Raw genomic sequence first — 25,044 nt, 5'->3', positions numbered from 1 at the left:
TGTTTGTATTTCAGTCACACATAACACTTATGTTGCATGTGATTGAAAGAATATTTGAATTAGTCTTACTTAAACCAGAAGTTTGGTTTTGGTATTCTTCGTTGGTTTTGTAGAATTTTTGTTCAACTTTGACTGGCTTTTTTGCTGGGAAGGCTTAGGGAGTTGTGTTTGATTTTGTTTTAGTTTTTATTTGCTTGTAGAAAGAACTTAACGAAACTGGAGAGAAACACCTACCATTATTACTAAGTTCTCACCCTCCTCAAAAAAAAAAAATTGACAGAACTTTTATTTAAATCACATTTACTTTTTTTTGAGATCAGATTTTACGACCAATAGGAAATACTCCTTTGCTTAAGATGACAACTAACACTGACCTTTACCAGGTTCAGGCTGGTCTCGTCAAGTGTGTCCTCCGGATTCCAGATCCTACTTCCTAGAGATTACAAATGCTTGTCTACACAAAGGCAACCAATGTTGAATTCGCAATTCCTGTTTGCCAAAATGAGTTGGGAGCCACCAGTTAGTACTGCCACACCATGGTTTGGTACATCCCAATGATAAAGCCGGAAGGCACACTGTCACCACTGAAATCTTGAAGCACAATATATTTCAGCTTATCTGAACAAATACCTTATAAACTTGTCTTTTTTCCCCTCTGCCAGATGGTAAAAAATAAGTCTATTCCAGGGCAGTCAAGTGTTCATATACTAAAGGAAAAGAGCAGCACTTGATGTTCTCCTTTGTTACTCTACTGGACACTCAAGCCTCACTGTTTAAATACTCATTTCAGACCACCAGCAACTACAGCAAAGTACACTCACCAGAGGAACACTGAAATACTAATTCAGAGCTGCTGCTGCTGAACATCTGTGGTTTCTGTTCAGTCTTTTGGATGCAGGAAAGCTAACAGGATGTATGAACAATCTGCCATGAACTGGTTGGAGCAGACAGGTTTGGGAAATATGCCTTAGCTACCAATAACAAATGGAGAAGCCATCATCTGTCCTATCTGCTTACTTCTCCTTGAGGAATTTGGGTATTTTGCCAACCCACTCAAAGCCAGGCAAAGGTACGCAGTGGAAAGCCAGAAGAAAAGGAAGATGTGCAGAAATGGAAGCTGCAAAAGCCAAAGAGATCATAGGTTAGTAAACACTGCTCACTCACACCCCCACTTTATCAGGGTTATAGCCTGGCACACCTACCTATTTTACTGAGTCCTGCTTTGCTTATTTGAAAGGCAAAACAGCCAACTGACTAGTCATTATCTTTATAGGTGCTCAGAAAAGTACCTTAAAGGCAATTCAGCAACAGTAAAGTACATACTAGTACACTAAAAGTGACATGCTAATTGCAAGCACCAGTGACAAGAGAACACCATGACTTTGATCTCTCTTCATTCATAGGCACTAAACTTGTGCTTCTATATCAAATTTACTTTTCTGAAACTAAAACAAGACAGGTCAGGCACCTTTATTGAGTTACTACTCTTAATATTTATTCAGAGGGAAGGAATACTGCACAGCTCTACACAAAACCAGCTGACATCAAACCTAGCAACAACTCCATAAAAGCTTGTGATGGCACTTCTGTACAAGTCATTCACCTCAGCGAAATGCCATTGAGTAGCTCATTCCAAGATTCTGTGTCTAACTTAAAATAAATGCCAAACACTGCCTGAAGAAAGGATTGCCTTACAAAGAGGTACAGAAAAAAAGTAGTTTATAATGTTAATATTTAACTAGCAATTTTTTATATAACCAGCGAATTGCATGCATATTTTAGAGATCTTCAAGTGCGACAAACTTGGATGTATATGTGCCAACTCTTACATGCATCTTTCAACAAATATGAAAGATTTACGAAGCACACAACTGTGCTTGTGATCCTCTGCTTTGCTGAGCCACCAGTAATGGAAGTGCAAACATACTACAAAAGTTGTCAAAGAGAACCTAAGGCATTTAAAACTGAGGAGGACTGCTTTCAGCACGATATACAGCAAACAAAATGCTTCAGTCAGCAAGACCTGTCTTATTAACCTCAGGTTAGAAAGTGAAACCTTACTGAAACTAACCATAACTCATGGGCACTTTACTCATTTAGACAATCAATCCTAAATCCATTGGTCTATATTCCTGATTAAGCATGCATGTACTGTAATACTGTTCTTGCCACTCTACAGTAAAAACTAATTACTATCTTTCTCTCATGCCCCTATGTTATAACAGAGTAGACATATGCAAAGAATTAGAAACATCAGATTTACATAAAACAGTACTGGAACATAATATGCAATATGTTTGCCTCCAACCATAAAACTTACAGGCTTCTAGAAACACAGGTTGTTTTCTTGAGGTTAGTCTTCTAGAAGTTCCTGCAAATGGTGTTTTGAACCCATTTTGAACCAAACTTACATATTCCAGTACTATAAAGAACTTACACAGCTTACTCCTTAACCTTCATGTGGGAAAAAATAAACTACTTCAAATGTTTCCCCTTCCAGTTTTACTGTTAAGGAGGAAATAGAAACACTGATTGATTACCTAATTGCTCTACCACTTCCAAAGTATCCTTTAGAAACTTCCACCTTACATCCATCTCTTCCACATACACACTCTTACTCTATTTCAAAACAAGAAGTCTGATGTACTCAGGGATGCTCCATACCAAAACTATTTTATGCTTTTGATTAGTAAAAAATTGTAAGAAGAAATGAGAAGGGAGGAGATAACTAATCAGAAAATACAATATGAATAATGGAAGCACACAATGGATTTTTACACTGTTCTCATTATTTTCAACGAAATAATAAAAAAAAAAATTTGTCTTTCTGACTGTACATTCAAGCATGAATCTTTAAAAATATTCAAATGCAACCTCAAGTTTTACTAGTATACAGGAATAATAGGTTCAGTTCAGAACATATGATTTTACATGCAACACTATGATTGTTCTGTTTTCATTCTCTTTGCATTTCTACCCGCCTATTTAATCTATGCAAATTAGAGTAGATGGTAGTAGGTTTGCCACTAATAATTTTGTCAACTGATATAGAAATTCATCTCTGGATTACATCTTGAGAGACTACTGACCTCTTCCAGCTTCCCGGAAAAAACTCCCTGCAATCCACCACTCTCCTCTTACTGGGCTATTAACTGAAAGGTTAATGCCTTCAGGCATATGGCTTCTGTGTGGGCACATGACCCAAGATCATTGAAAGTTTCCGTCGGAAACCCTGAAAGATTTACTGGATTACTGCATCCAGGTCATACACCTCTACAGGACAATGTCCCACTTTAATCTATCCTACACTTCTTTGACCACTCACTAGCTTTTGGTTTACATCTTCCTGTGCATGCAAAACCTTAATTGAGAGCATAAGCCCCACAAGTGAGCTCACACTCAAGTGAATACTTCAAGGCAACCTCTGACCAAACAGGAGAGCCCTCTCACATCACTCTCTAGGGGAAACAGTAGCAACAGAAAAGGGGAACATCACAGTTGCTGGAAATACAAACCTAACAGCTGATCAGTTAAGAGATGACAAACAAATCTTGCTTCCAATATAGAAGTCTGAGATGTCAAAGCACAGGGAAGAATACAAGGTAAGTGATCACTACGTCATTGCTCCCCCATACTATTCTCGTACAAGAAAAATTTTTTTGTTTAAGCATATGCTAACTCTTGTTTTTCAGCATCCCCGAAACCCAGAAAGATTATTTCAGGACCATTTCAGTCATCACGACCAATTCAAATTTTCTCCATGCCCCTCTTTACACTTAAGAAACATTTTTAGACTCATGAAGAAGTTAAACTAAAGAGTTGGAGCTGGCTGGTACTGGCTCTGTGGGACACAGCAGCTTCTCAAAGAAGCCACTCCTGTATTCCCTGCCACCAATCTCTTGTCACACATACCCAGCGTACTATTCTACTGCCTATCCATGCACTTGCTCCTCTACCATCAACAGCCATTCACATTTCAACAGCGTTTTCCTATGGCTACTGAAAAATACCATACATGCTACTGGAAAATTATAGGGAACACGTGCCAGAAGAGTCAAGGAACACAGAGGACAGTGAGCAAAACTACACACATCTACTTAAAAACTACACTAAGAGAGAAGTTCTAACTAAGAGGGTATATGGAATGTCTGGAAAAAGAATGGCAAGGAGTCTCTATAAAGGTAAGGTTGCAGAAAGCTCCAGCAACTCAAATTATTCTGAACATACTTCTAATATTTCCAATAGCACTCAAAACAGTGTTTATGGCACAACGACTGAAGTTTGAAGTGTCAGATGCTTTATTCTTGTTTCCACAGTATATTGCTGCAATTGAACTGGCAGATAAGTATTTAAGATTAAAAACTTCTTAATAGTGAGAAAAACGAATAGAGTAATTTTCTTAATAGTCCTGCATATATTTATATAGATGTGCAGTTTTTATCACTTTCATTCCAAGGTGAAAACACTTCCTTTGCTATTCTACATCCAATCTATACAGTAGATTTCAAATTGTTCGCTTCATTGGGATGCAGACATTTTAGAAACACGAATAAAAGCCAATTGAAACTGAAAAAAAAAAAGACAATCACACATTTTCTAAAGAAGCAGAAACAAACACACACTTAGGCATTCACAAATTGGGAAAAAACCCCCACTGTCTAGACAGGGTTTAGGGTTTAAAATTACAATAAATTTATTCTAGGAGAAGCACAAAACCTGCAGCACCATTACCAAACTCATTGTCCCAAGTTAACAAACATGTTACACAACCAAGTGTACAAGGTCAGTCATACTCACCTTCCCTCACTGATTTTTGCTTTGTCTCCATGACAAGTGAAGTTCTCAATGTAGCCCAGGCTGCAGTTGATCCGTGTCCAGTCAGGCTGGCACACAGCAATGAAGTGAGGACGCAGTCTACCTATGGAGTACTTGGCAATGTCTGTCAACGACTGGCTAGCAGCTGCCCCAAAAATGAAGGTCCCAATGGCTTTGTAAATAGTGGCTATGTAGTTATTTCTGACAAATGAATTTGAGTGCAAATTATTATAAAAGACTGAGAGAGTCTCTCCTAGGATTATCTGAAAGAGAAATAAGGACAACAAGTTAAAGATAATAATTTTAAAAGAAAAATATCACACTATTCTTGTTAATACTCAGACATACAGTTTCAGAAATTAGTTTTTTATAAACATTAAGCTGCAAATTTAAGTTCTCCAAGAGTCAGCAGTAACCATGTCCAAACATTATAAACACTTTCACACAGAAGAGAAACACCCTTTTACTTTACCCTACTTCATGCTGAATTTAATCATATTATTTTCAGAATACTTATTAAAACAAAGCCTTCTCAGAATAACATTTAACGATACTACTTGGCATGGCCCTAACTAGAAACATTTTCTCCTGTATAACTTCATTTTACATTGAGTCTTCTTCAACTAACTTCTACTGAGCAAAATTTTTCTAAGCTTGTTAGGTTTTTCATGAAGCCAGAAACTATTCTGAAGGGTTGAGACTTCATATTCAGATCTGAAAGGCCATATATTTTAACAAAGGAATTCCCTATTCCTCATGAAAACTAAATCCTTCGGGGAGAAAAGAAAACTAATGAGAGTAGGGAAGACAGGGAGGTCTTTCTAAGGATTTTTCACCCTACATGTCCAAGGTACAAGTATCAAGTGTTGACAAGAAAGCAGATCTAATTTTGTTTTCTTGCAACTTCATCTTTTGCAGGAAGTATTTCCTTATGCCAAATACAGAACTTCACTCCAGATAATTTGGATATTGAACCAGATGGTCCCATTCTGTACAGAAAAGATCAATTCATATAGATAATCAGATGTGTGGGGGACTGGACATATATATGTAAAGTTATCTTGAAAAATCATGTAAAAATTAAAATTATGGCTCCATCTGTCACTTGAGAGTGCCAGGTCCCCAATCTCAGCAAACCAGAACTTTGGTGAATGAAGCCATTACTTAGACACTGCCACCCAGTGACAGCTTGTCAGAGGCTTCGCACGTGAAGGCTAACAGACAATACCATCAGATGTGTGTGACACTTTAGTTTTACAGCCTCCACCATACCCAAACATGGACTGAAGCAGAGAAATACCAGAACATGCACTAAAGCTGAGAAAGTCTTCAGTAAAGTACATAGACACCTAATCCAGAAAGTAACCTCTTAAGGAAGATGGTTGAGCACAAATAGACATGGGTAAATAATGAATCCCTTTCAAAGAACATTGCTGCAAAACCTGCAAGGAGGTCACTTATCTCAGTTGAGGCAACAAAAAATTAGTTGATGTCTATGCAATTACTACACTGGACAGACATCAAAGAATGTTCATCTTCAATAATCTGACTAAGCATTGAGTAAAGGACACCAATATTTGCTTTTACCATCTGACTATGAAGCAATCTTGACAGAAAAACCTGGTTTCCCAACTTTTCCCATCTTTTAGATGGTCCTTGATGTTGCAAAAGAAACTTCATTTGCTAAATATTCATACAGGCTCAAATGGAGATTGGATTAATTCAAAGGGAATACATCCATTAAAAAACTATATTCAGTGGAGCCTTTTCTGACTCAGGAAGTTCCTGAGCTGCAAATGGGCAGTAGCCACGTACTGAGGGCAAAACATCAATCTTTCCATGCTCTGTTTTGTTCCTCCTCCCTCAACTGTTTTAACTGCTCTAGAAAATAGATAAGCTATATGGACTTCAGTTGTGAGCCAGCACTGATGGTCTCAGGTAATACTGACTACCAAAGGTAGTAACAGGGTGGAAAAAAAAAAGTCTTATCTTAAAGGCAGGATCTTTAGCATAAACCACTTGCCATTTAACAGAACACACAACCCCTCCCCCCCAAAAAATTTCATGTGCTTCAGAAGCATTTCTGTAAGATTTTGAAATAGCTTTTCCAAAAAGAGGGAAACCAGGCAAGTCATGGTTTCAATTCTCAGAACATATTTCTACACTGCAAAAAAAAAATTCCACCCAAGAGCAAACATGAGCTGCAAGTTGACCTTTATGTTGGAACCTAGATAAATATCCATGCAGTCCCTGCGCAACACAGAGTTTGATTATCATAATATTCCTCCTGGCTTAAACCCATTAGCCCAAAGAAACAGCTGGTCAATACTGAGGATTACATTTAGCTGTGCTAAAATTCAGCCATTTTCATTTCTGGCTCCTAAATATACTTGGATAAATATTTATATGCCTAAAAATCTTATTTGGCATAAGAAAGTTTTAACTCTGTTCAAAGTGTGGCTCTGATGAGCTTGGATGCCACTCAACAGAACCATCAGTGGAGGCTGAAGCTTTTTAGCACATCTGGACAGGGATCTTGAGGGCCCTGTTGAAGGGCCTTTGTAGGAACTGAAGTGCAGTCCTATCAGACTTAGGACATGAAATGGTTAACTGAAGAGGTCCAACTGTCCCCTCTACTCATGAGGGCATGTCCCAGCTACTTTTTGCCCCCATATCCTTCTAGAAGCCATCTGCACTCCATATGTAGTCAAGGAAAGCTGCTGTTTTCTGCCAGGCTACGGAATTTTCACTAGCTGATCACGGCTCAGACAAGCCACAAGAGGCGGCAACAGACAGTGTAATAGTGGGACCTCAACTTTTGTCCATACACAGTAAGCTATTAGGTTAGCTCAGCTGACAGCATACAATTAAGTATTAGGGATAGAGAGTCACTACATGCTTGAGACAGTTCAGCTGAGCTAGGAGCTGCGGTCAGAGAGAGATCCCAAATTGACAGTCACAGAGACAACCCGTCCAGCTCACTGATCTGGTGTGACAAAGAGGAAAGAGGAAAAGTACCCTGTTTTTCAGCCAGGTTAGGTGCAGTATGAAAGTGAGCCCCTGCAGTAATTTAAATACAAATGGGCCCAGAGCTTTATCCTGACCTTCAGGGAAATATCCAGGGGAAAACTCCACACCTACTTAGTCTTTTTATTCTATTTATGTTTCTGGTAACATCTGACTGGAAGTCAATCTTTCTCTTAAATAGGCTGTTGTTACACTTCCACACACAGAAGTATTCCCGAAGATTTTGTGGCAGATAAAAAAATGCTGACTTAATAGGTCATGCACACTGATATTCTGAAAGTAGCAGGTCCTAAAATAAAAAGACTTGAGACAGTCACTTCCAATACATTAGTGCTATTTTCAACAAATATGCTAAGAAGTTTTTCTCTCTCTAAGTATAGAATTAAGCCACCATAGTTTTAAGGTTCAAAGGCATTCTTCTTCTGTTCTATAATTCTAGCTGTTTGACCTCAGTTAAAGAAAACGTTTTAGTTACACTTGCCAGACCATCATTTCTACTTCTTTAGCACCTGCCCTAAGGACATTATTTTAAGGTTGAGAAATCTTACAGAATATAGTTTTGTAAGTCTATATATATTAATATATCGCCCTCCTCCCTCTCTCCCACCCCCACTGAAATCAAAAGCAATGAAGAAAAGTTTAACTTACAACAATTACACTGAAAGGAATAATTATTCCTGCTAACAACTTATAAGAAATGGTGTCCTCTTTGTATGGATACCGGATGGATTCATCACTACAGAAAACGCCTCTCTGGAAGGGGATACGTCGTGAACTGAGAATTGCAAAAGGCAAGCCAGCTGGCAAAAAGGAATACAAAATACATTACAAAAGCAAAACAAAGTGGTGATGATTATACCCCCGCATTTCCAAAAAGAAGTGCATAAAGAGGAATGGGCATGCAGGAAGTTAGAAGGTTATGCACTTCTCTTGGCCAATGCCTACTGCCTTGACTTTTTAGCTTCCAGGAAGGATTGCTGAATGAAGGAAAGCAGGGCAGGATTCTTCTCATCTCCATGTTTGTGGCACTTGAAGTGTGGAAGCATGCCAAAACTGTGACTGAGTAAATAGTTCAGTGACAACCACTGAGGTGCTCAATCTGCTGCTACTGGGACAATTATCAAATATTTCTTTATATTCCAGTGAGCACCAGTTGCCCCCGTACACCTTCTCTGGACAGCTTTACAAGTCAGAAGAGCATAAATTGCATTTCATGAAAGCAGAAAAGGAGGTGCTTTTCACGGAGTGCAAGTGCAGAGGGAGCTTTTGGGAATATGGAGAAAAGGAAATTACACATGCATGCAATACCCTCACTTCCTCACACATCGGATAGCTTCCTAGAACAACATGGTCACTGCACAAGCCCTACAGCTGCATGGCATGGAGATTTTATCCTCACCTCTTCCACCAAAGAGGATGCCTTTGGCTCAATCTAATACCAGCAAGACACAATACTAAGGTGCACAATAGCTGCACACTATTGCACATCAAGATACCCAAAACAAACCAAAACTAGTCATTTGAACAGCAAAGATTTTTTTTAAAAACTCAAAATAGGATGCAAGTCACCACAAACTAATAGAATCACATTTCTAAAACCTGTTCCTCCATCCTTAACACACATACAGCATCCACACAATCTGTTTGTGTACAGGGATGAATACTCTCAGAAAGAAATGGCTGTATGGAAAACAAGAAGTGGGGGACTACAAAGAATGCTTAACCAAACAATAAATAATCTTCTTTAGCCTAGGCATGTAGAGCCCAGTAGCACAAAAGCCCTTGACTTAATGTCAAAATTCAGCTGTGTTGCACATAAAATGCATATTCCTTTAAAGTTACACAACAAAAATTATCTGGGGAGACACTCCCATCCAACAGTAAGGGATTGCAAAGATAGAAACAGTCTCCATCCTTCCTTCCCAGCAGAAGTAGATTTTGCTGTAGTCTCAGGTCTCTCCTCAAGACCTCTCTGCCAAGGCATAGCCTACCTCTTCCTTTCCAGATACACAGCTAGCCCCAAATAAGCACGTACATGTAAAAGTAAAGATGTGAAGAACAGGAGAAAAAGTGAATAAAATAGGATACCAACCAAGTCTCAGGAGAACCGCTAAAAAAGGGAAGCAAAAAGACCTAGGATCCTTTCCAATCCTCTTCCCTCTTTACCTACACCCATGAAGTCCTCAGCCTGACTCCTGGGGACCATCACAAGAGATACAACTGGGTTTTCATCAACAATTTGCTATCAGTTTTGTTCTGCATACCCTAAAGTGCTTAAAAGAATACTTCAGTTTGAAAATAAAAGAGCAAATAAACTAATAGCTCAAAAGGTGAAAACTTCCTTGAAGTGAACTCTGGCGAATGACACAACCTTATTCCTTGATCAGGCAGTTATATCATGTGGGCCCATGAATTCTAGCTAAGTCTGTTGCAAGGAACCATGTACCTTCTGTATTGCTGTAGTCATGAAACCAATAGCATGCAAAACCTCTCCTCCAAAAGTGGCAGAAAAAGACCACTGTCACTGTCAAGAGGGGTTGTTTCCAATTCCATGCCAGCAGGACTACAATGACACAGCTCTGGAAGCCATCCAAGCACACCAACAAAGCAGAAGGACAGCAGGATGGGCTAAGAGCCAAGCCAGAGCCTCACCAAAACACTGCACTATTCAGATACCAGCCAGCACAGAGCCCAGGAGCTGGACTCTACAGTACAGTGCAAAAACACTGCCTTTCCTACTAGGAAAAAATTCCTCTCCCTTTCTCTTAACAGGAAGAATATCAGGATTTTAAAAACACTGCAGCCCAGACCTCATTTTTTTCCCTCCCCTTGTGTTGGTATTGTGACAGATGTCATGATACACCATCAATTGTTTCGTATTTAGCTGACTTGTGTCAGGGATGAGGCAGAAGCATATACAGCCATGGTGAGGGAAGGTGACTTGTCAACATAATGTCGTGGTGTTTCCAACACCACTTATTACTACAAAATATGTATGGAATGAAAACTTCATCATTCACCCTGCACACATGCTAACATCAACATTCAAGACTGAGTATTTGAGAAAAATATATTGTTTGGACCTCCAAATATAGAGAGTTAGACATATACGGATCAGAGTTTCTTAATTACTTACATGGTTACTTCTTTAGAGTTGGTAGTTCTGATTATCATGGTAAAGCAGTTGTTCACAAAATTATGTTCAGCCCAAAAAAACCTTATCACAGCTTCAGCACAGTGCCACAAACACCTGTGGTTATAGCTTGACAGTGTCACTGACATCAAATCACTAGCTCTGCATCACCCTTTTTAAAGGCCTGCTCTGTGAATAATGGTGTCATGGTACCTTACTCCTCATTTCCTCCTACCCACACCTGGATGTTTCAGCGTCTCAAGGTGAGAGATCAAAAATTTTCAGAACAATGGGGTTATTCAGGGGGCAGCTTTTTTTAACGTAATTTCCAGCTACTAAATCAGAAATAAAAAGCAGTGCTGTGTGGATCATAGGAATGAAGTCCCTCATGCAGTGAGGATCTGTGCTCTTCCATGCTGAGTGAAGCTGCTTCAAGTGTGTGCTCACTCTTCAGCAATATTGAGATTATGATGTAATTAGCCTGTAATTGCACCTTCCTGTATCCAGATCATGCAAACAAAATACCAAAGAACTCAATGTTTGTTTTTGTTTTGCTTTGTAAGCAAGTATGAACAGCTAAAATAAAGTTACTGTCTTCTTTCACAATTTCTTTCCACCTCCTTTACTTTGAGTTTTAGAAGTCCTAGGTATCTACGTGGTAACCATTAAGTTGCCATTAAGTAACTATCAATTGGAAGAGCTATGCACTGAAATACAATACTGTTAATAAACCTTATATAGGAAATGTAACAAGGGTTTCTTCAGTTTCCCCCAACTGCACAACAGAGTCAAGAAGTAATTCCACCAGTCATTTATCTTACTGCTGTTCTCAGCACCTTTCATTTTTGAAAGGATACAGGCTCCATGAAAGTCTGTGAGAAAAGTTTTAATTTCTAAAAAACAGATTACAGTAAAATTGATCAGATTAACTTAACACAGTTAAACTGTAAACTGAAGTCACAGAACTACAACATCTGTAATTTACTTCTTGCTCAATCCACGGCAGTCATTAGCCTGAAAAACCATGCCAGTAAGGGGCTTTTGGTATCTTTTTGGCTGAAGTACTCTCCAACATCAATACCTAATCCCTCAGGACATGCTCCATACAGCAGGTTTAATTTACTTCTTTTTAACACATACAGATTGACTTCACTATTACTAACTGGTGAGAGAGAGGACAAAAGTAAAGGTCAAACCAGAGGGGCATCAAGTGTTTCTGGCACATGAAGCCAGTAAGAGAACCTTCTCACAATACTGAGGGTTCTGTTCTGTTTTAAATAAATCACCAAAGGCTGCTTTTGTGGGTTTTCAAGGTGTTTTCATTTCTAAAATCAAATCAAAATTATTTCAAATATATAGTTTAAATACTTTCTGCAGTGAAAGTTTCTCTCCCTGTAAGAAAATAAAGGGACAGGAAAAAATAGTTCAATTTTTTCATTACTGCAAGCAGAACAAACAAGCAGAAGAACTGTCCTAAGTGATAAAGAGAAAGCTTCTTACTATATCAAGTACAATAGTAGGGTTTCCCTACAGTTGTGATAGACATGTTACTTTTTCACCCTGACAGATATCACAATTTCAGAAGAGAGGAACAAGTTTTTGCATCACAGCAGCAATTTCCTGAGCATGGAAGCTCCTGGTACATACAGGAAGACTGGATATGACTGAAGATACTGAATGATACCTGTCTTTATAATGGTACCACTATCACTAGTCTCACTGTCTTTAATTTCACAGATACAACTGAGGAAAAAATGTTTACTGTAGTATAGGAAGTGGTGTACTTCAACAGATTTATTCACATAAAAATCTAAAGTAGTTTCTCAAGAAAAAGTAGCAAAGACAACACCAGATGACTGTGAGAAGAAATCCTGCTCATCTGCCAGTCACATTACCACATCTAGTTAAAAGAAAGGTCCTACAATATCCTACAAACAACCATTTTGCTCCTAAAAAAGCTACAATTTCCAAGGGCAGAGTCTGGCACAGTAAATGGAGAATTAATTTGGCTCAGTTTTCCCTGAAAGCAGAAGAAATTGGGGAGTCTAAGTACTCCTTTTATGTAAGAAGTGGAGACAGTAGAGGAGCATCTTCTGTGCCAGTTGTAACACAGTGAAGAAATTGCCTAATGGGAAAATTACAACACATATGTGAAGAGGAATTATAAGGTTGGGAAGAGGTTACCTGTAGGGTAATCTCAAAGATAGAGCCAACAAGCTGGTGTTACATGGTGCATATGCATCCTTAATGAGTAAGTAGAAGATGTACTGCTGACAGAGCTGGCAATTCTTTGATACAGTGGAAGATCAAGGCCAGCCAGTTCTGCCTGCAAAACAACTCATAAAGACTGAGGCAACAGAACATACAGAGATTTGTGCAGTAATGAGTTCAGAGTCATGCATTTGGAGGTTAAACAACTCTGTTGAGTTGGGAGCTTGTCAGTTAAAAATAGCAGGGGGAAAATAATGTCTGCTTCCTGTGATTGTTGTATATCAATATAATGGTGTGACCATTACACAAGTCTTTTCAAAGGCATTAACACTTCTAACCATCCGACAAGAACTTTCTTCTGAAACAGTATTCAGTCAGAATTGGTGAATGCATTTAGTTTTAATTAATCTGTCTTAAGTGCAAACAGAGAGGGACTGCTAGGATATACTCTTCAATATCTCAAAAACAAGAGTTTGGTTTCGCATAGTTCAGCAGTCAGGCTGTAAATCAGCCAAGTGCATATGCAGTAGGTACAAAAAAAAAAAAGCAATACTGATCCAACAAGGAACCAAGAATCCAGGAACTACAGAGTTGATAATAAAGATATAGGGAGAAATATAGGCTCTGAAATGTTTCAGTCAGAATACACAGAGTAGAGACACAAGTAGCTCAACTGATAAGACATATTTTAGACAATCACTATACCCTTGTCCAAAAGTCCAACTCATATAATATAATGTATTAGATTTCCTCAAACTGGAGTGATTTCTGACTGATTACATTACGTTTTTTCAGTAAGTATCCTGCATAACAGGCCTATTGCTTTCCAAATTTCTAATCTTGATTATGTTTCTTCCCTGGGCACGAAGTTGATCTCTCCACTAAAGCTGACCATTACTACTCCAAAGAGAGAGAACATCAGATCATATACCTCCCTCAAGTTGTCCTTCTCACTGACCTCAGGAAGGATATCACTTGGCATTTATCCACACTGTATTTCACCAGCTATGTTACTGTCATCTTTTGTATTTATTGCTCTGAGTTCCCTACTTTGCTGCCTCACTGCATATGCTTTCTCTCCTCCAGGGCACTTGTGACTATACTGAACAGGATAGACTCACAGAGAACTCTACTTAACAGCTTCCTTCCTTGCAAAGGACAAGAGGCACTTACTCCTACTGCTCACTTCTCACAGTTAAGCAAATTATTTGTTCATTTAAGGATTCTTTTTCTGGTCTCATGACATTTTCTTAAGATTTGGTTCAAGTAACCATTTGAATATACACATCTAATAATGAGATTTTCTAAAAAAATGAAGTTTTAGCCTGAGTTCTCCATCTTCCTGGTTTATCACAGGGATTAAGATAAGAACAGATGTGACTGACACCAGAAAACAGTGGATATGTTCCTGACAAAGTAGTATGTTTCAACACCTATGCTTAAGTAGTGGGTAGTAACAATCTTTCTCCAGAGCTCAGAAACAAAACAAAGTTTAAAAGATTTTGCTATCTTCTCTCCCAGCACCTCAAAAAAAGCTGCCACCACTTTTGTGCTTCTTTGCTGTAGCTTTAAACTAGAAGTGACTCCTAGACTTATTTTTTAAAAAGCATAAGTAATATTTTGAGCTTTAAGTCTCTTTACACCAGAAATTCAGATAGAAAATAGAAGTTAACATTTCCCCCAAATATGCTGTAGATATTTCATTACTAATTCCATCAGCAAAAACATCCACATCATTCATTACAACATTAGAACTACTGCCTGGAAAAACATTCGTTTTGTAAAAGCTTGCTTAAAACTTTTGTGCTTATATTACTGCTCACATTCTGTGAAGGTTGGGTATAGTGTCACAAAGCTGTTTGCAGATTAAGTTAAGACTTTGGCTTCTCCTCAGTGTAAGAACAGTGCTACTTTCCATTTCTCAGAAGTGTTAAGAGTTCAGGAGAGCACCAAGAAATAAACCATCACACCACAGTTCACCAAGATCAATAGTTCCATTTTTTGACATTCAGCTTTCTCCTGAAAAGGTGGGTTAAAAACCAGCTTTTTGCATGAGCATTTCCTTGCTCAAGGCACAACAGAAAGAGGCACAATGACGTGAGCCAGATGAAGGGAAGTAGAAGAGGTAGTACAAAAAGGAACACTCTCTGCTTTACTTTCCCTGTTCCTTGTCTCCAGTTCCTAGTGCGGTTGCTTCCCTTTTTTGATACCCCCTCCAGTCTCTGGTCTAAGTCCTGAATGTCAAGAGCACATTATTAGTAACTGCGTGTCAGTCTTGAGAAAAATCTACACCACAGACTGTTTAGGTTTTTTCCTTAAATTACAATACTCCAAATAAGCTGCAACTCCCTCAACCTACATTTCTCCCTATTCCATTTTACCCTTTTGTATACTCTACTAAATAATACTTAAACTCCTTTATACCAATGTGACTGCTTGGCTTTCTCATAGCTGTGACCAAACTTCACTTAGCATTTTAAAAGCCCTTGTCTGGAGTTCCTCCCACAGTCACAATGCCAACTGTCTTACTCAGTTTCATACACTGTGTGCATTCTCCATCACTATATCAAGAAAGGTACTTGAAGGGTTGAGGAAAGTACAGTACCAAGTCCATAGGGCTAACAAGCAAGTTGCTACAGTTTATTTACTTAAATAAAGGTGTAATAATAATTACAGCTGCACTTAGTAAGAGTGATTTGTACAAGTAACAGAGGCAAATGGTGCTCCTCAGATCTTTCCTCACCTGATTTCAAACCAAGCCCACCAGAACACCCACACCATGGACAGGTCAAAAAAGCAGAGTCAAAAGCTGGATGCTGCTACTTCTCAGCATCTGTCCCCCACTGCTCAGATCTCAGCCAGGAATTACTCATCAATTCAACAGCTCACCAAAGTGCATCACCCTGCATATTAACCCTTCACAGAGTAAAACCATGGGTTATTATTACTATGTTGGCTTTAAAAAGAGAACCAAAATATATATATTTTTGTTTATTCCTCAGAATAACGTTGGGTTCAAAGATAATGCTAACCTGTAGTAGTACAAGGTGAACAGTTAATATCAAGTGGAACCTGTGACAGATTATGAAGTTCAACAGCATTGCCCAAAAAAGTTTCCAATGCCATAAATACACCAAAAAAAAGATAAAACATGAACACCTTTTCAAGAAGTTTAACAGATAAGAGGCAGTCTTGCTGAGAGCATAATAAGACCACGTACAAGTAACCTGAAACCTAAGATTTAACTTGAAGCCCACTCTAGTGTCAAACAACAGGTTTAATTTCAGTTAGTTGGAAAACTAACAGCGGATCATAAAGCTTTGACACTGCTGAAAAAGTGAAGAGCACATGTACCAATCAACAGTCTTCAAGAGGTTTCATTAGTCCCCTGATTTATTAATCTCTATCACAGTAGTAACTACATTTGTCCATTAAGACATACAAAACTAGCCCAGTGAGTACTTTTGTTGGTCAATCTAATAGCTGCTGTCAATAAAAGTTTCCCTTCCCATCCCTTTCATAAACAGGCCGTTAAAGGTCAGTGTCTTTTGCTATAAAAGAAATCAATAAATTGATTCCAAAGTATGACTGTGCTAATCTGTAGGAGGGAAAAGCTTCAGTCAGAACATCATTATACACGGTGTTAAGTAAACATTCCCAAAACCACCAAGCCTAATGCTTAATAGGTTAAAGCTGGCACAGGAGCAAAGCTACCTAGGTCCCTTTTGGGAAGTCATCATGATACTGAGGACATTTTGCCAAACCAAACCTAGGAATGTTTTGATTTTGCCCTGTTTTTGATGTTGTTTAAACTACTTTGAAATTAATGTAACCTGATCACTTAAATATCTTTTGGATTTGTTCAAGGAGGAGATATCAAGTCCTATATGCCTCATCATGTTCCTTTCTCTCAAAGATGTTCCAAACAGCAGCACATATCCCAGAGAAGTGACTTAATCAAAACACTGTTTACTAACAGACACTTCCCTGTCAGAATATCAGCATTTGCATTACTTGTTTTGGTAGCAACAGGTTGTGGAGAACTACTTTTTTTCCCGGAAACTCAGTGCAGCACTTTGGCTGCGTTAGAAGATCTAAACTCTTCTGTCTACATCAGTCCATCTTGTAATAGAAACCTACCAGCAGATCGTGAGCATTCAGCTCTGGAACAGAGCTGCCAGGCAAAGCCTTGGCAGGGAACCACAGAAATCCTGTTGAAAACCTAGAACAGGGAGCAGACAAAATGTAGCAACCCTCATGTTGCTCTGTTGCTCTGTTCCTCTGATGAGAAGGGTGTTTCTTTCAGAGAGGTTTTCCTTGCTCTGTGCACTTTTCTTGCTCTGGACACTGGCCTAGCCACCTAGAGAGATTCAGTCTTCTAGACCAATATCAAGTCTTGTTTGACTCTAAATCTCAAAAAATTCCCATAGAAAAACTGTGGATCCCATCCAGACAAAGAGAACAATTTGGAAAACTGAGAAGCATTATACTATGAAGAGGCACTTGGAAAAGAATAAACATTAATTTCTCAGACATTTTATTTCCTGATAAAACATGGCAATGGCAACAGAAAGGGTTCAGAGCTACAAAGAGAATTATGATTCCTAAGAGCATTCTTCTAATTTTTTTTAAGATTCCTGAGTTTCTAGCACATCTTGTAAATCTTCAGAAAATGTCATAAAAACAAATCCATGTTCATGCAGCCTAGTTTCTTTTATGTATAAGAAACTTAATAAAATATCTATGTATGTTTTGAGTTTTTTGAGGGTTGCTTTGTTTGTTGGTTTTTTCCCCTCTTTGAAGTTATTTTATATTCCATTACAGGCCTGTCTCAACAAGATCTTTTAGTATTATTATTATACAACAAGATGTTCAGGCCATTTCTTATTACATTTTGAAGACAAGCAGGCCCATAGTGCAGCAAAGGGCATATGCATAAAAAGAGTTCTACCACTCAGGCATCATCTTTGAGGTAGTCTCATTAGGGAAGAAAAGTCTGTACAAAAGTGCAATTTATAGACTCTAGATGAAATTTTTATCATCAATTCCTTCATTGAGGATTCTGTGCCTTTCAGTAAAGTCTCATGTGAGGATAACAATTTTTACTAGATGCAGGATAATCACAGTTATTGCCCAAAAACCTTTCATGAGCAAGCTGTGTTCCTGTTGACACTGAGTGAACACACTATGCCCAAAAACTTAAACTGTCTTGGAAAGTCTCAAGCCTCTATTGAGTCAGACCAAACAAAAAACATTCTGAATTCAGATTCCCAGACTGATCAACTTTCCCTGCCCATTTTGAATAAAGGCAATCTTGAAGACAGAAACCATTCACTGGGAACCCACTTTCAATTCAGGAAATTGTAATATCCTGTCTCATAGTCCCTAGCTGTACAGCTTACTCTGGCCCTTAGTTTTCAGTAGCTATGGAAGATTTTTCACCTCTTGCATGAGACTAAAGAGCTCTCTAAATCTAAAATTGAGATTAAGAGAGCCAGGTCAACATGTTAACTACACTGAGCAGTTGCTTTAAGGTTTGTAAAATGTTCAGACTGAAAAGCAAATGATCTGGTTAGACTGTATTTTAACAACTACAAGTGCTCTAGAATTTTTTTTTTTAAACCTCTCAGCGTGGAAACCAGAAGTGATTGTTCCAATTATAAACTCCAGGGCCCTGCACAAAGACAAGCAATGAAAATCCACTGTGTGACTCCTACAAAAATATCACAGCAGAAAAATAGCACAATAGACTGGAATTACTGACACATCTAATTATAAGCTGTAACTTTAACTACACGAAGGTTATCTAAAATTTTAATAGTCCAAACCACTCTTTAAATGTTCAGAATTAGCTCTAAGTTAGATGTTTCTCCATTGCTTTAGAGCCAGGAAAAAACACACTCTCAATTGACTTTATATTACAGGAACAACTTCAAATGAAAGATAATAAAAATATCAAGCAATTCAACAGATTATTGAACTACAACTAGAACATTTCTTTAAAGGTCTGAAAGTGCAGAGAGCTGCAATTGTTAGTTCACCTGTACCCATATCTATCAAGGTATACAGGAAACTACTGTAAAATAAATTTTCCCAAAGGTGTGCTGAAGATATATGTACTTGTCAAAGTGACAAACTTTCCTTAAAAGTGAAACTATACTAGTGATAACTTGTTGTGTTAACCTCCTACTGATTGCACAGGTCTAATGGAAGCTTCAATAAATAAGCACTAAAGGCAAAACTACAGTAATATACATAGAAGTTCTGCAGGTAGCTGTTCACTTGTTTTAAATGACTGCCTTCCATCCTTAAACCATTTCATATATGTCTTACTAATTAATTTAGCTTATACATTTGTTAGATAATAATATCATATCTTTCATATGGCTTGGTCAAGTACTGCAGGCAGAAACAAGATGTAGTTTCAGATTCAAAACTATTCTGCACTGTTATATTTTGATTCTCTAAGTCAGTTCAAACCTTACTAAGAACTGGGATACAAGCAGGCTTAAAATATCGTTAGAAAAACCTACTAAAGAATTAAATTGTTCTTTGTCAAAATCATGTGGTCTTTAAAACACTGAGCCTCTTTTCTACGAGCAATTAGATTTTCAGTCTCTGTATCCCATTTTATCCCACTCTTCTTTAAAGAGTAATCACATTACTTTTAAGCTAGAAAAAGCTTTTGAGTCAAAATTAGACTTATTTTTTAAGAAAGTACATGGAAGCAACAGTGATCCGTTATAGGTATGTGCACTGCATTACAGTGCCAACTTTTAACATCACAAAGTGTTTAAGTTACCGGACTAACCCATTCTAATCATTCTGTAACATTTTGGAAGATATTTTTCTTCTCCAGTGATAAAAGCCTAGTCCAAATTTTTTTTCTGCTCCTAAAACAAATGAAATTAGCAACACTAGCAGTTAGAGAACAGTTCCAGATTTTCTGGGCAAACAGAAAGTAGCAACAGCACCTTTCACATGCATATGTCTACACATATATGGGATTTTACCTATATAGACTCGTCTTTAACTCATTTACCGTGCTGAGCTCTTGGAAGGCATACATTTTACTCCCATCACCAAAGCTCCCTATATATTAGCTACTTACAGAGAAAATGGGCAGGGTGAACCCCACTGTGTAGAGGACAGTGGATGTGATGGTACTGTCATGGAACGGATACTTGATGTTGTCATCATTACAGAAAAAGCCTCTCTGATACGGTTTTATTTTGGCCAAGTTTAGAACACCAAGGGGTAAGCCAGCTGTTGGGGGAAGGAAAACAAAAAACAAAAACAAGAAATACATGTGGTTAAATCAAAAAAAATCATTTCTAAACATGCATGGAGGAAGCTACCAAACATGCATAACTCAAATTTCCTAAGTATCATGCAATGCACATACTTAAACCAAATCCTGTTTATAGACATTTCTCTTTTAGAAGACTACTTCAGAAAGGCTCAGATTCCTCATCAGGTACGGATGTTAAACAAAATACAAAGTTCAAAGTCTTCCATCCGTAAGGTGAGTTGCTACTGAACCACATTGCACCAAGATTACATTAAAGAAAAAGCCTTTACCCCTCACATGACTAAACGATTATAGACGGCAGGCAGTCTTTCATGCCCCCTCCCTTTGCCACTACCCCATGACCTTGGCTTGTATCTGATTTGCCAGCCTTGTTCTATACACTATAATGTGGCTAGTGTTTACAGATAAGACAAAAAATACACACAGATTCTGTCACAGGGAGTTAAAAGATTTCATGCAAGTAGTTTCCATGCAGGTAATGGGAACAAGAGAACTGCAGGGACACCAATGGACACTTTGAATGGATTGCATCTCCAGGTAATGAGACTATACCTTACACAGCTTTTGTACACTTTGGAAGATTTCTGCATGAAAATATACAAGTTATTAACATGGCATCTGAGACCTGGGTACAAATTATAGCTCTCAGAATTTACACACTGATATATTACCAATTCCCTCTCCTAGAAGTTAACTTGCACTATACTGACAGTCATGCCAAAGAAGTCTTCAAGACTTCTGACAATTATATTCAGGTCTAACTTATTTCTGGTAAGAACTACCTGCCACGGAATACACGTTTGCAGGAGCAATAACCTCAGGAAATCAAACTTGTTTTTACGCTACTTTCTCACAGAATCGGTAAGGTTGAAAAGGCCCTCCAAGATCATGAAGTCCAGCCTTCAACCAAATAACACCATGCCCACTCTCCCCCTTTCCTTTGATCAGCTGAGCAAGCGATAGATTAAAGTGGCTAAATTACATAATGCTAAATCCCCAAACAAAACAAAAAGTAGATTTTGTTTTAAAACATGGTAAAAAAGGACAAATAACTGTGCATTTTCCCCAACATCCATGTAGTATACAATTCTGCAAATAGACACCCTATAGGTAAACTAGACAGTGAGTACAATTACTGCAGCAGAAACAACTAATCAGTACATAAACAACCTGCTGTACTGAGAACAAAAAACACCTCAAAGAAGTTAACATGACTGCTTTGATTGAGTGACTGCCTTGATTTCTGGTGACATCTGTTTACTACCAGGTAAGTAGCTTAAAGGTGTTTTAAGTAAGCTTATTTCTATATACCTCATTAGAAGAAAAGACATCAAGAGTGAAACAGTAGGAACAGAGTGATAAATGCTGGCCCCTTTTTTGGGCTGCTGAGTTGCAGTGCAAAGGCTTGTAAAGTGCATATTGAAACTGTACATGGTTGGTAGCACGCCAGCTTTCAACTCCTCTTCTAAGAAAATTGCTACGGCCACAGAAAGCAGTTTGGGAGTAATTTAAATCCTCTTACAGAGCAGAGAGAAGTTTTTTTTCACAAATCATCTGAGATATGAAAACTGTCCACACTTACTGATGCTTACCATCCCATATAGAAAAAGTGAACTAAAATACAAATGGCAGTAAGCTTATTCAACTTTAAGCACAAAGTTTTTCATTAAGTAGCATGGTGCACCATTGAATCAACTACATCTCAAAAGTCTCTCTCCTTGCACTTTAATGGCTGAGAAAAGAGCTAGAGCTTGACCAAGTACAAGTGACAGACAGAAGCAGATGAAACAATTGCAGCCCTTCAAATATGAAGGGGGCCACACTGAAGAACTCAGAAAGCTCACTCTGACGAAATGACATTGCTGTATGTTTGCATGCCTGGAGCCAAGTTCCAGCTACTCTCAAGGCCATGGCAAGATCCCACTAACATAACCTGGAGTCCACACTTCCTGTCTTTACCTCTGCTATTGCATACCCAGAAGGATGATGGAGTGGTAATCCCATTACCTATGTGATACAATCATATTTCTCAAACAGGTCACCAGATTTTCATATAAGGAAACATCACATGTTCATGATTAACTTAAGCAGCAGCTTGTGTTTTGTGGAAGTGGACTACTTCACAGACATAAATACCTGTTTTCCAAGGAAAGCTGCTACAATTTAATATAAAGAACTATAACACGTAATTAATTTTTAACCTGGGAAGGGGGAAAAATTGAAAGCAGCAAATAAAGGGGTCAGATGAGAACAGTTTCAAAGTGACTGCAAAATTCATCTGTATAGTCTACATTAAAAGAATACCAAAAAAAGGAAGTTGTTACACATTTTACAGTGACTGCCCATTTCCATTTTTTTTCATTACTGTTAGAATTCTTATTGCAATTCAAATTATGTACTGCTTTCCAACAGTGGACTAGAAGATTTTGTTAAGTGGTACTCAGTTAATCATTAACCTATCCCAAACAGTGGTAGCATTTTTACTGTTGCTCGTTTTACAGGGAGAGAAGACAAGACTTAGTACATGTAAGCAAACAGTCCTGAACTTTTTACTGTAAGCAGAAAAGGAAAAAAACCCACCACTAATGTACATAACAGGCCAGTATTGACATCAGAGGTGCCAAGCATCTCCATGACCTTTAATCAGTCTGAACTTCTGAGGAATGTACGTATATGTTCAGTCTCATTAGCTTCTACAAACTGGAGCAAAGAGTGACCAAGATCTCATGCAAGATCACCAGGCTAAAAGCCAATCTTGTAGAGCAGCTCTCATGCCTTATCCTCTCCACAGTATACCTCCACTTCCTTTTCACCTAGACAGTACCAGCAGTACCACAAGGTGCTCTTCTGAACCAAGTAGATTTATACCTTAAGGGATCATAATGGCTTAGTTGCTATTCAAATCCTATAAAGCATGAAGACCTTCAGCTGTAAAAAAGGGCTATTTCTTGAAGTCACCCATCATTCAGACTGGAACATCTCAGAATTGGAGTTTATCTGTTTTCTGGTAGAATTTGTGCAGCTTATCTTGTCAAGAACTAGTGACCAACAGATTCTGGGCTGTTTTGCTAGGTAGTAGCAAGAAACAGCAGTCCTCTGAGCTTTCTCTCCCCTTTAACTATAAAGGGAAAACAACCTGGTCACTCCAGTGCTCTGTAACTGTTACAAAAGCACACACTTCCGCCATGCTCCCACAAACAGACCCTAGCTAACCCATAGGCCAGGCTGGATAGGGCTTAGAGCAACGGTCTACTGAAAGTTGTTCCTGCCCATGGCAGGCATATTGGAACAAGATAATCTTTAAAATCACCTCCACCCAAAATATCCTACGGTTTTATAGCCTTGAAAGCTACAGATGTAGTAACAAAGTTGAATTGGAAAAGAGATTGCAAAGATTTTAATTCTTTGCCTATGAAAGAAAGGTAAACAGCTTCATACATGTGAACAAGAAAAAAAAACAAACAGGGTAAAGAGGAAGACAAAGGCAAGAATGATCCTTGAATTACTGAGCAGGGATTGCAGGGAAGGAACAGCCTTAAGTTTTGGCCTAGAACTGTAAGAACAGGGCAGCACACATTCGTACAGAGTGAGGCTAAGCTAGTTACATGAGGTATGCTGAGTTCACAAGGAGTTTCCAACTCTAATTTGTAGGTCCAAGCCAGTTGCAGTGCAGTTTCCACTGACCACCTACAATAATTCACAGTAATATACATAGCCTTCAGGAACTATTTGATCACATCTGGCTGGATGACATAGTGTGACAAATGCCTGTAAGAAAACAAGGAAGGAAGGGAAGTCCAGGCTGGGAGAATAGGGAGGAAATCCCTGTGAGAATGGTCCTCCACCCACAGAAAAAGAACGTTAAAAATAAAATACTAGTACCCAAGGGGAGAAAGTGAAGTCTTTTTTTTTTTTCCCCCAAAGGAAGTCCGTTTGAACAAAAAATGTTGATATGCTATATTTTTAGTGGTTTTTTAAGACTAAACCAGGAAAAAAAAAAATTAAATTTCACAGTTTATCCTACAAATGGAAGTGATGGGTACCAATCCATCATCTTTTTACAATGTGTGTAACACTGCACTACTGTTCTGATCTGTGGCGTTTATCACACTGGTAATTTTAGAGTTAGGTGCTTAAGCTTGGAGACCTAAGAAGTGAGATTCTGACTCTCAAGTGTCCATGTAGCTTTGGCAGCAAGCTGCCTATTTTTCTTAAACAGAAGAAAAGAAGAATTTATAGCTGAGTTAGTGTCTTTTACAGCAGTTGCCATAAGTATTTAAGACCAGCAAAGAATATTATGGTTTTATGTCTAAAAGGAAAGAAACTCTTCAAGTTTCTAACCACTTCAGTGATACTGTACTATCTAGTTCTCAACCAAATGTGGTGCTCACAAAACTTGGCTCAGCTTTCAAGAGCAACCCAAGACAACTTAGACTGTCCTGTCCTTCTCCCACCTCTGGCTATCCACCACTACACCCCCTTCTTGCCCCAGCATTAGTTTTCATACAACCTGTCCAAAAAGACAAGCCCGTGCCCACGCAACACA

At 38.4% G+C, this 25,044-nt stretch overlaps 1 protein-coding gene across 2 annotated transcripts in view; it reads right to left on the bottom strand.

The window, feature by feature from the left end:
- The window catches only part of PLPP1 (phospholipid phosphatase 1), a 62,432-nt gene that overhangs the window by 25,663 nt on the left and 11,725 nt on the right, over positions 1-25,044 (bottom strand). Inside the window, exons 2-3 of one of the 2 annotated variants that reach the window (XM_048290606.1) lie at positions 20,298-20,452; positions 4,798-5,078 (exon numbers count right to left, since the gene is read on the bottom strand). In XM_048290606.1, coding sequence (XP_048146563.1) covers positions 4,798-5,078; positions 20,298-20,452 — 436 coding nt within the window. Of the gene's footprint in view, positions 1-4,797; positions 5,079-8,490; positions 8,643-20,297; positions 20,453-25,044 lie in introns of both variants that reach the window. The other variant, XM_048290607.1, reaches the window with a different exon arrangement.

The sequence above is a fragment of the Corvus hawaiiensis genome, chromosome Z (assembly GCF_020740725.1).
Source record: "Corvus hawaiiensis isolate bCorHaw1 chromosome Z, bCorHaw1.pri.cur, whole genome shotgun sequence".
Taxonomy (NCBI): Eukaryota; Metazoa; Chordata; class Aves; order Passeriformes; family Corvidae; genus Corvus; species Corvus hawaiiensis.
Note: the sequence above shows the minus strand (reverse complement) of the source record. Positions and strands in the feature narration are given on the sequence as shown.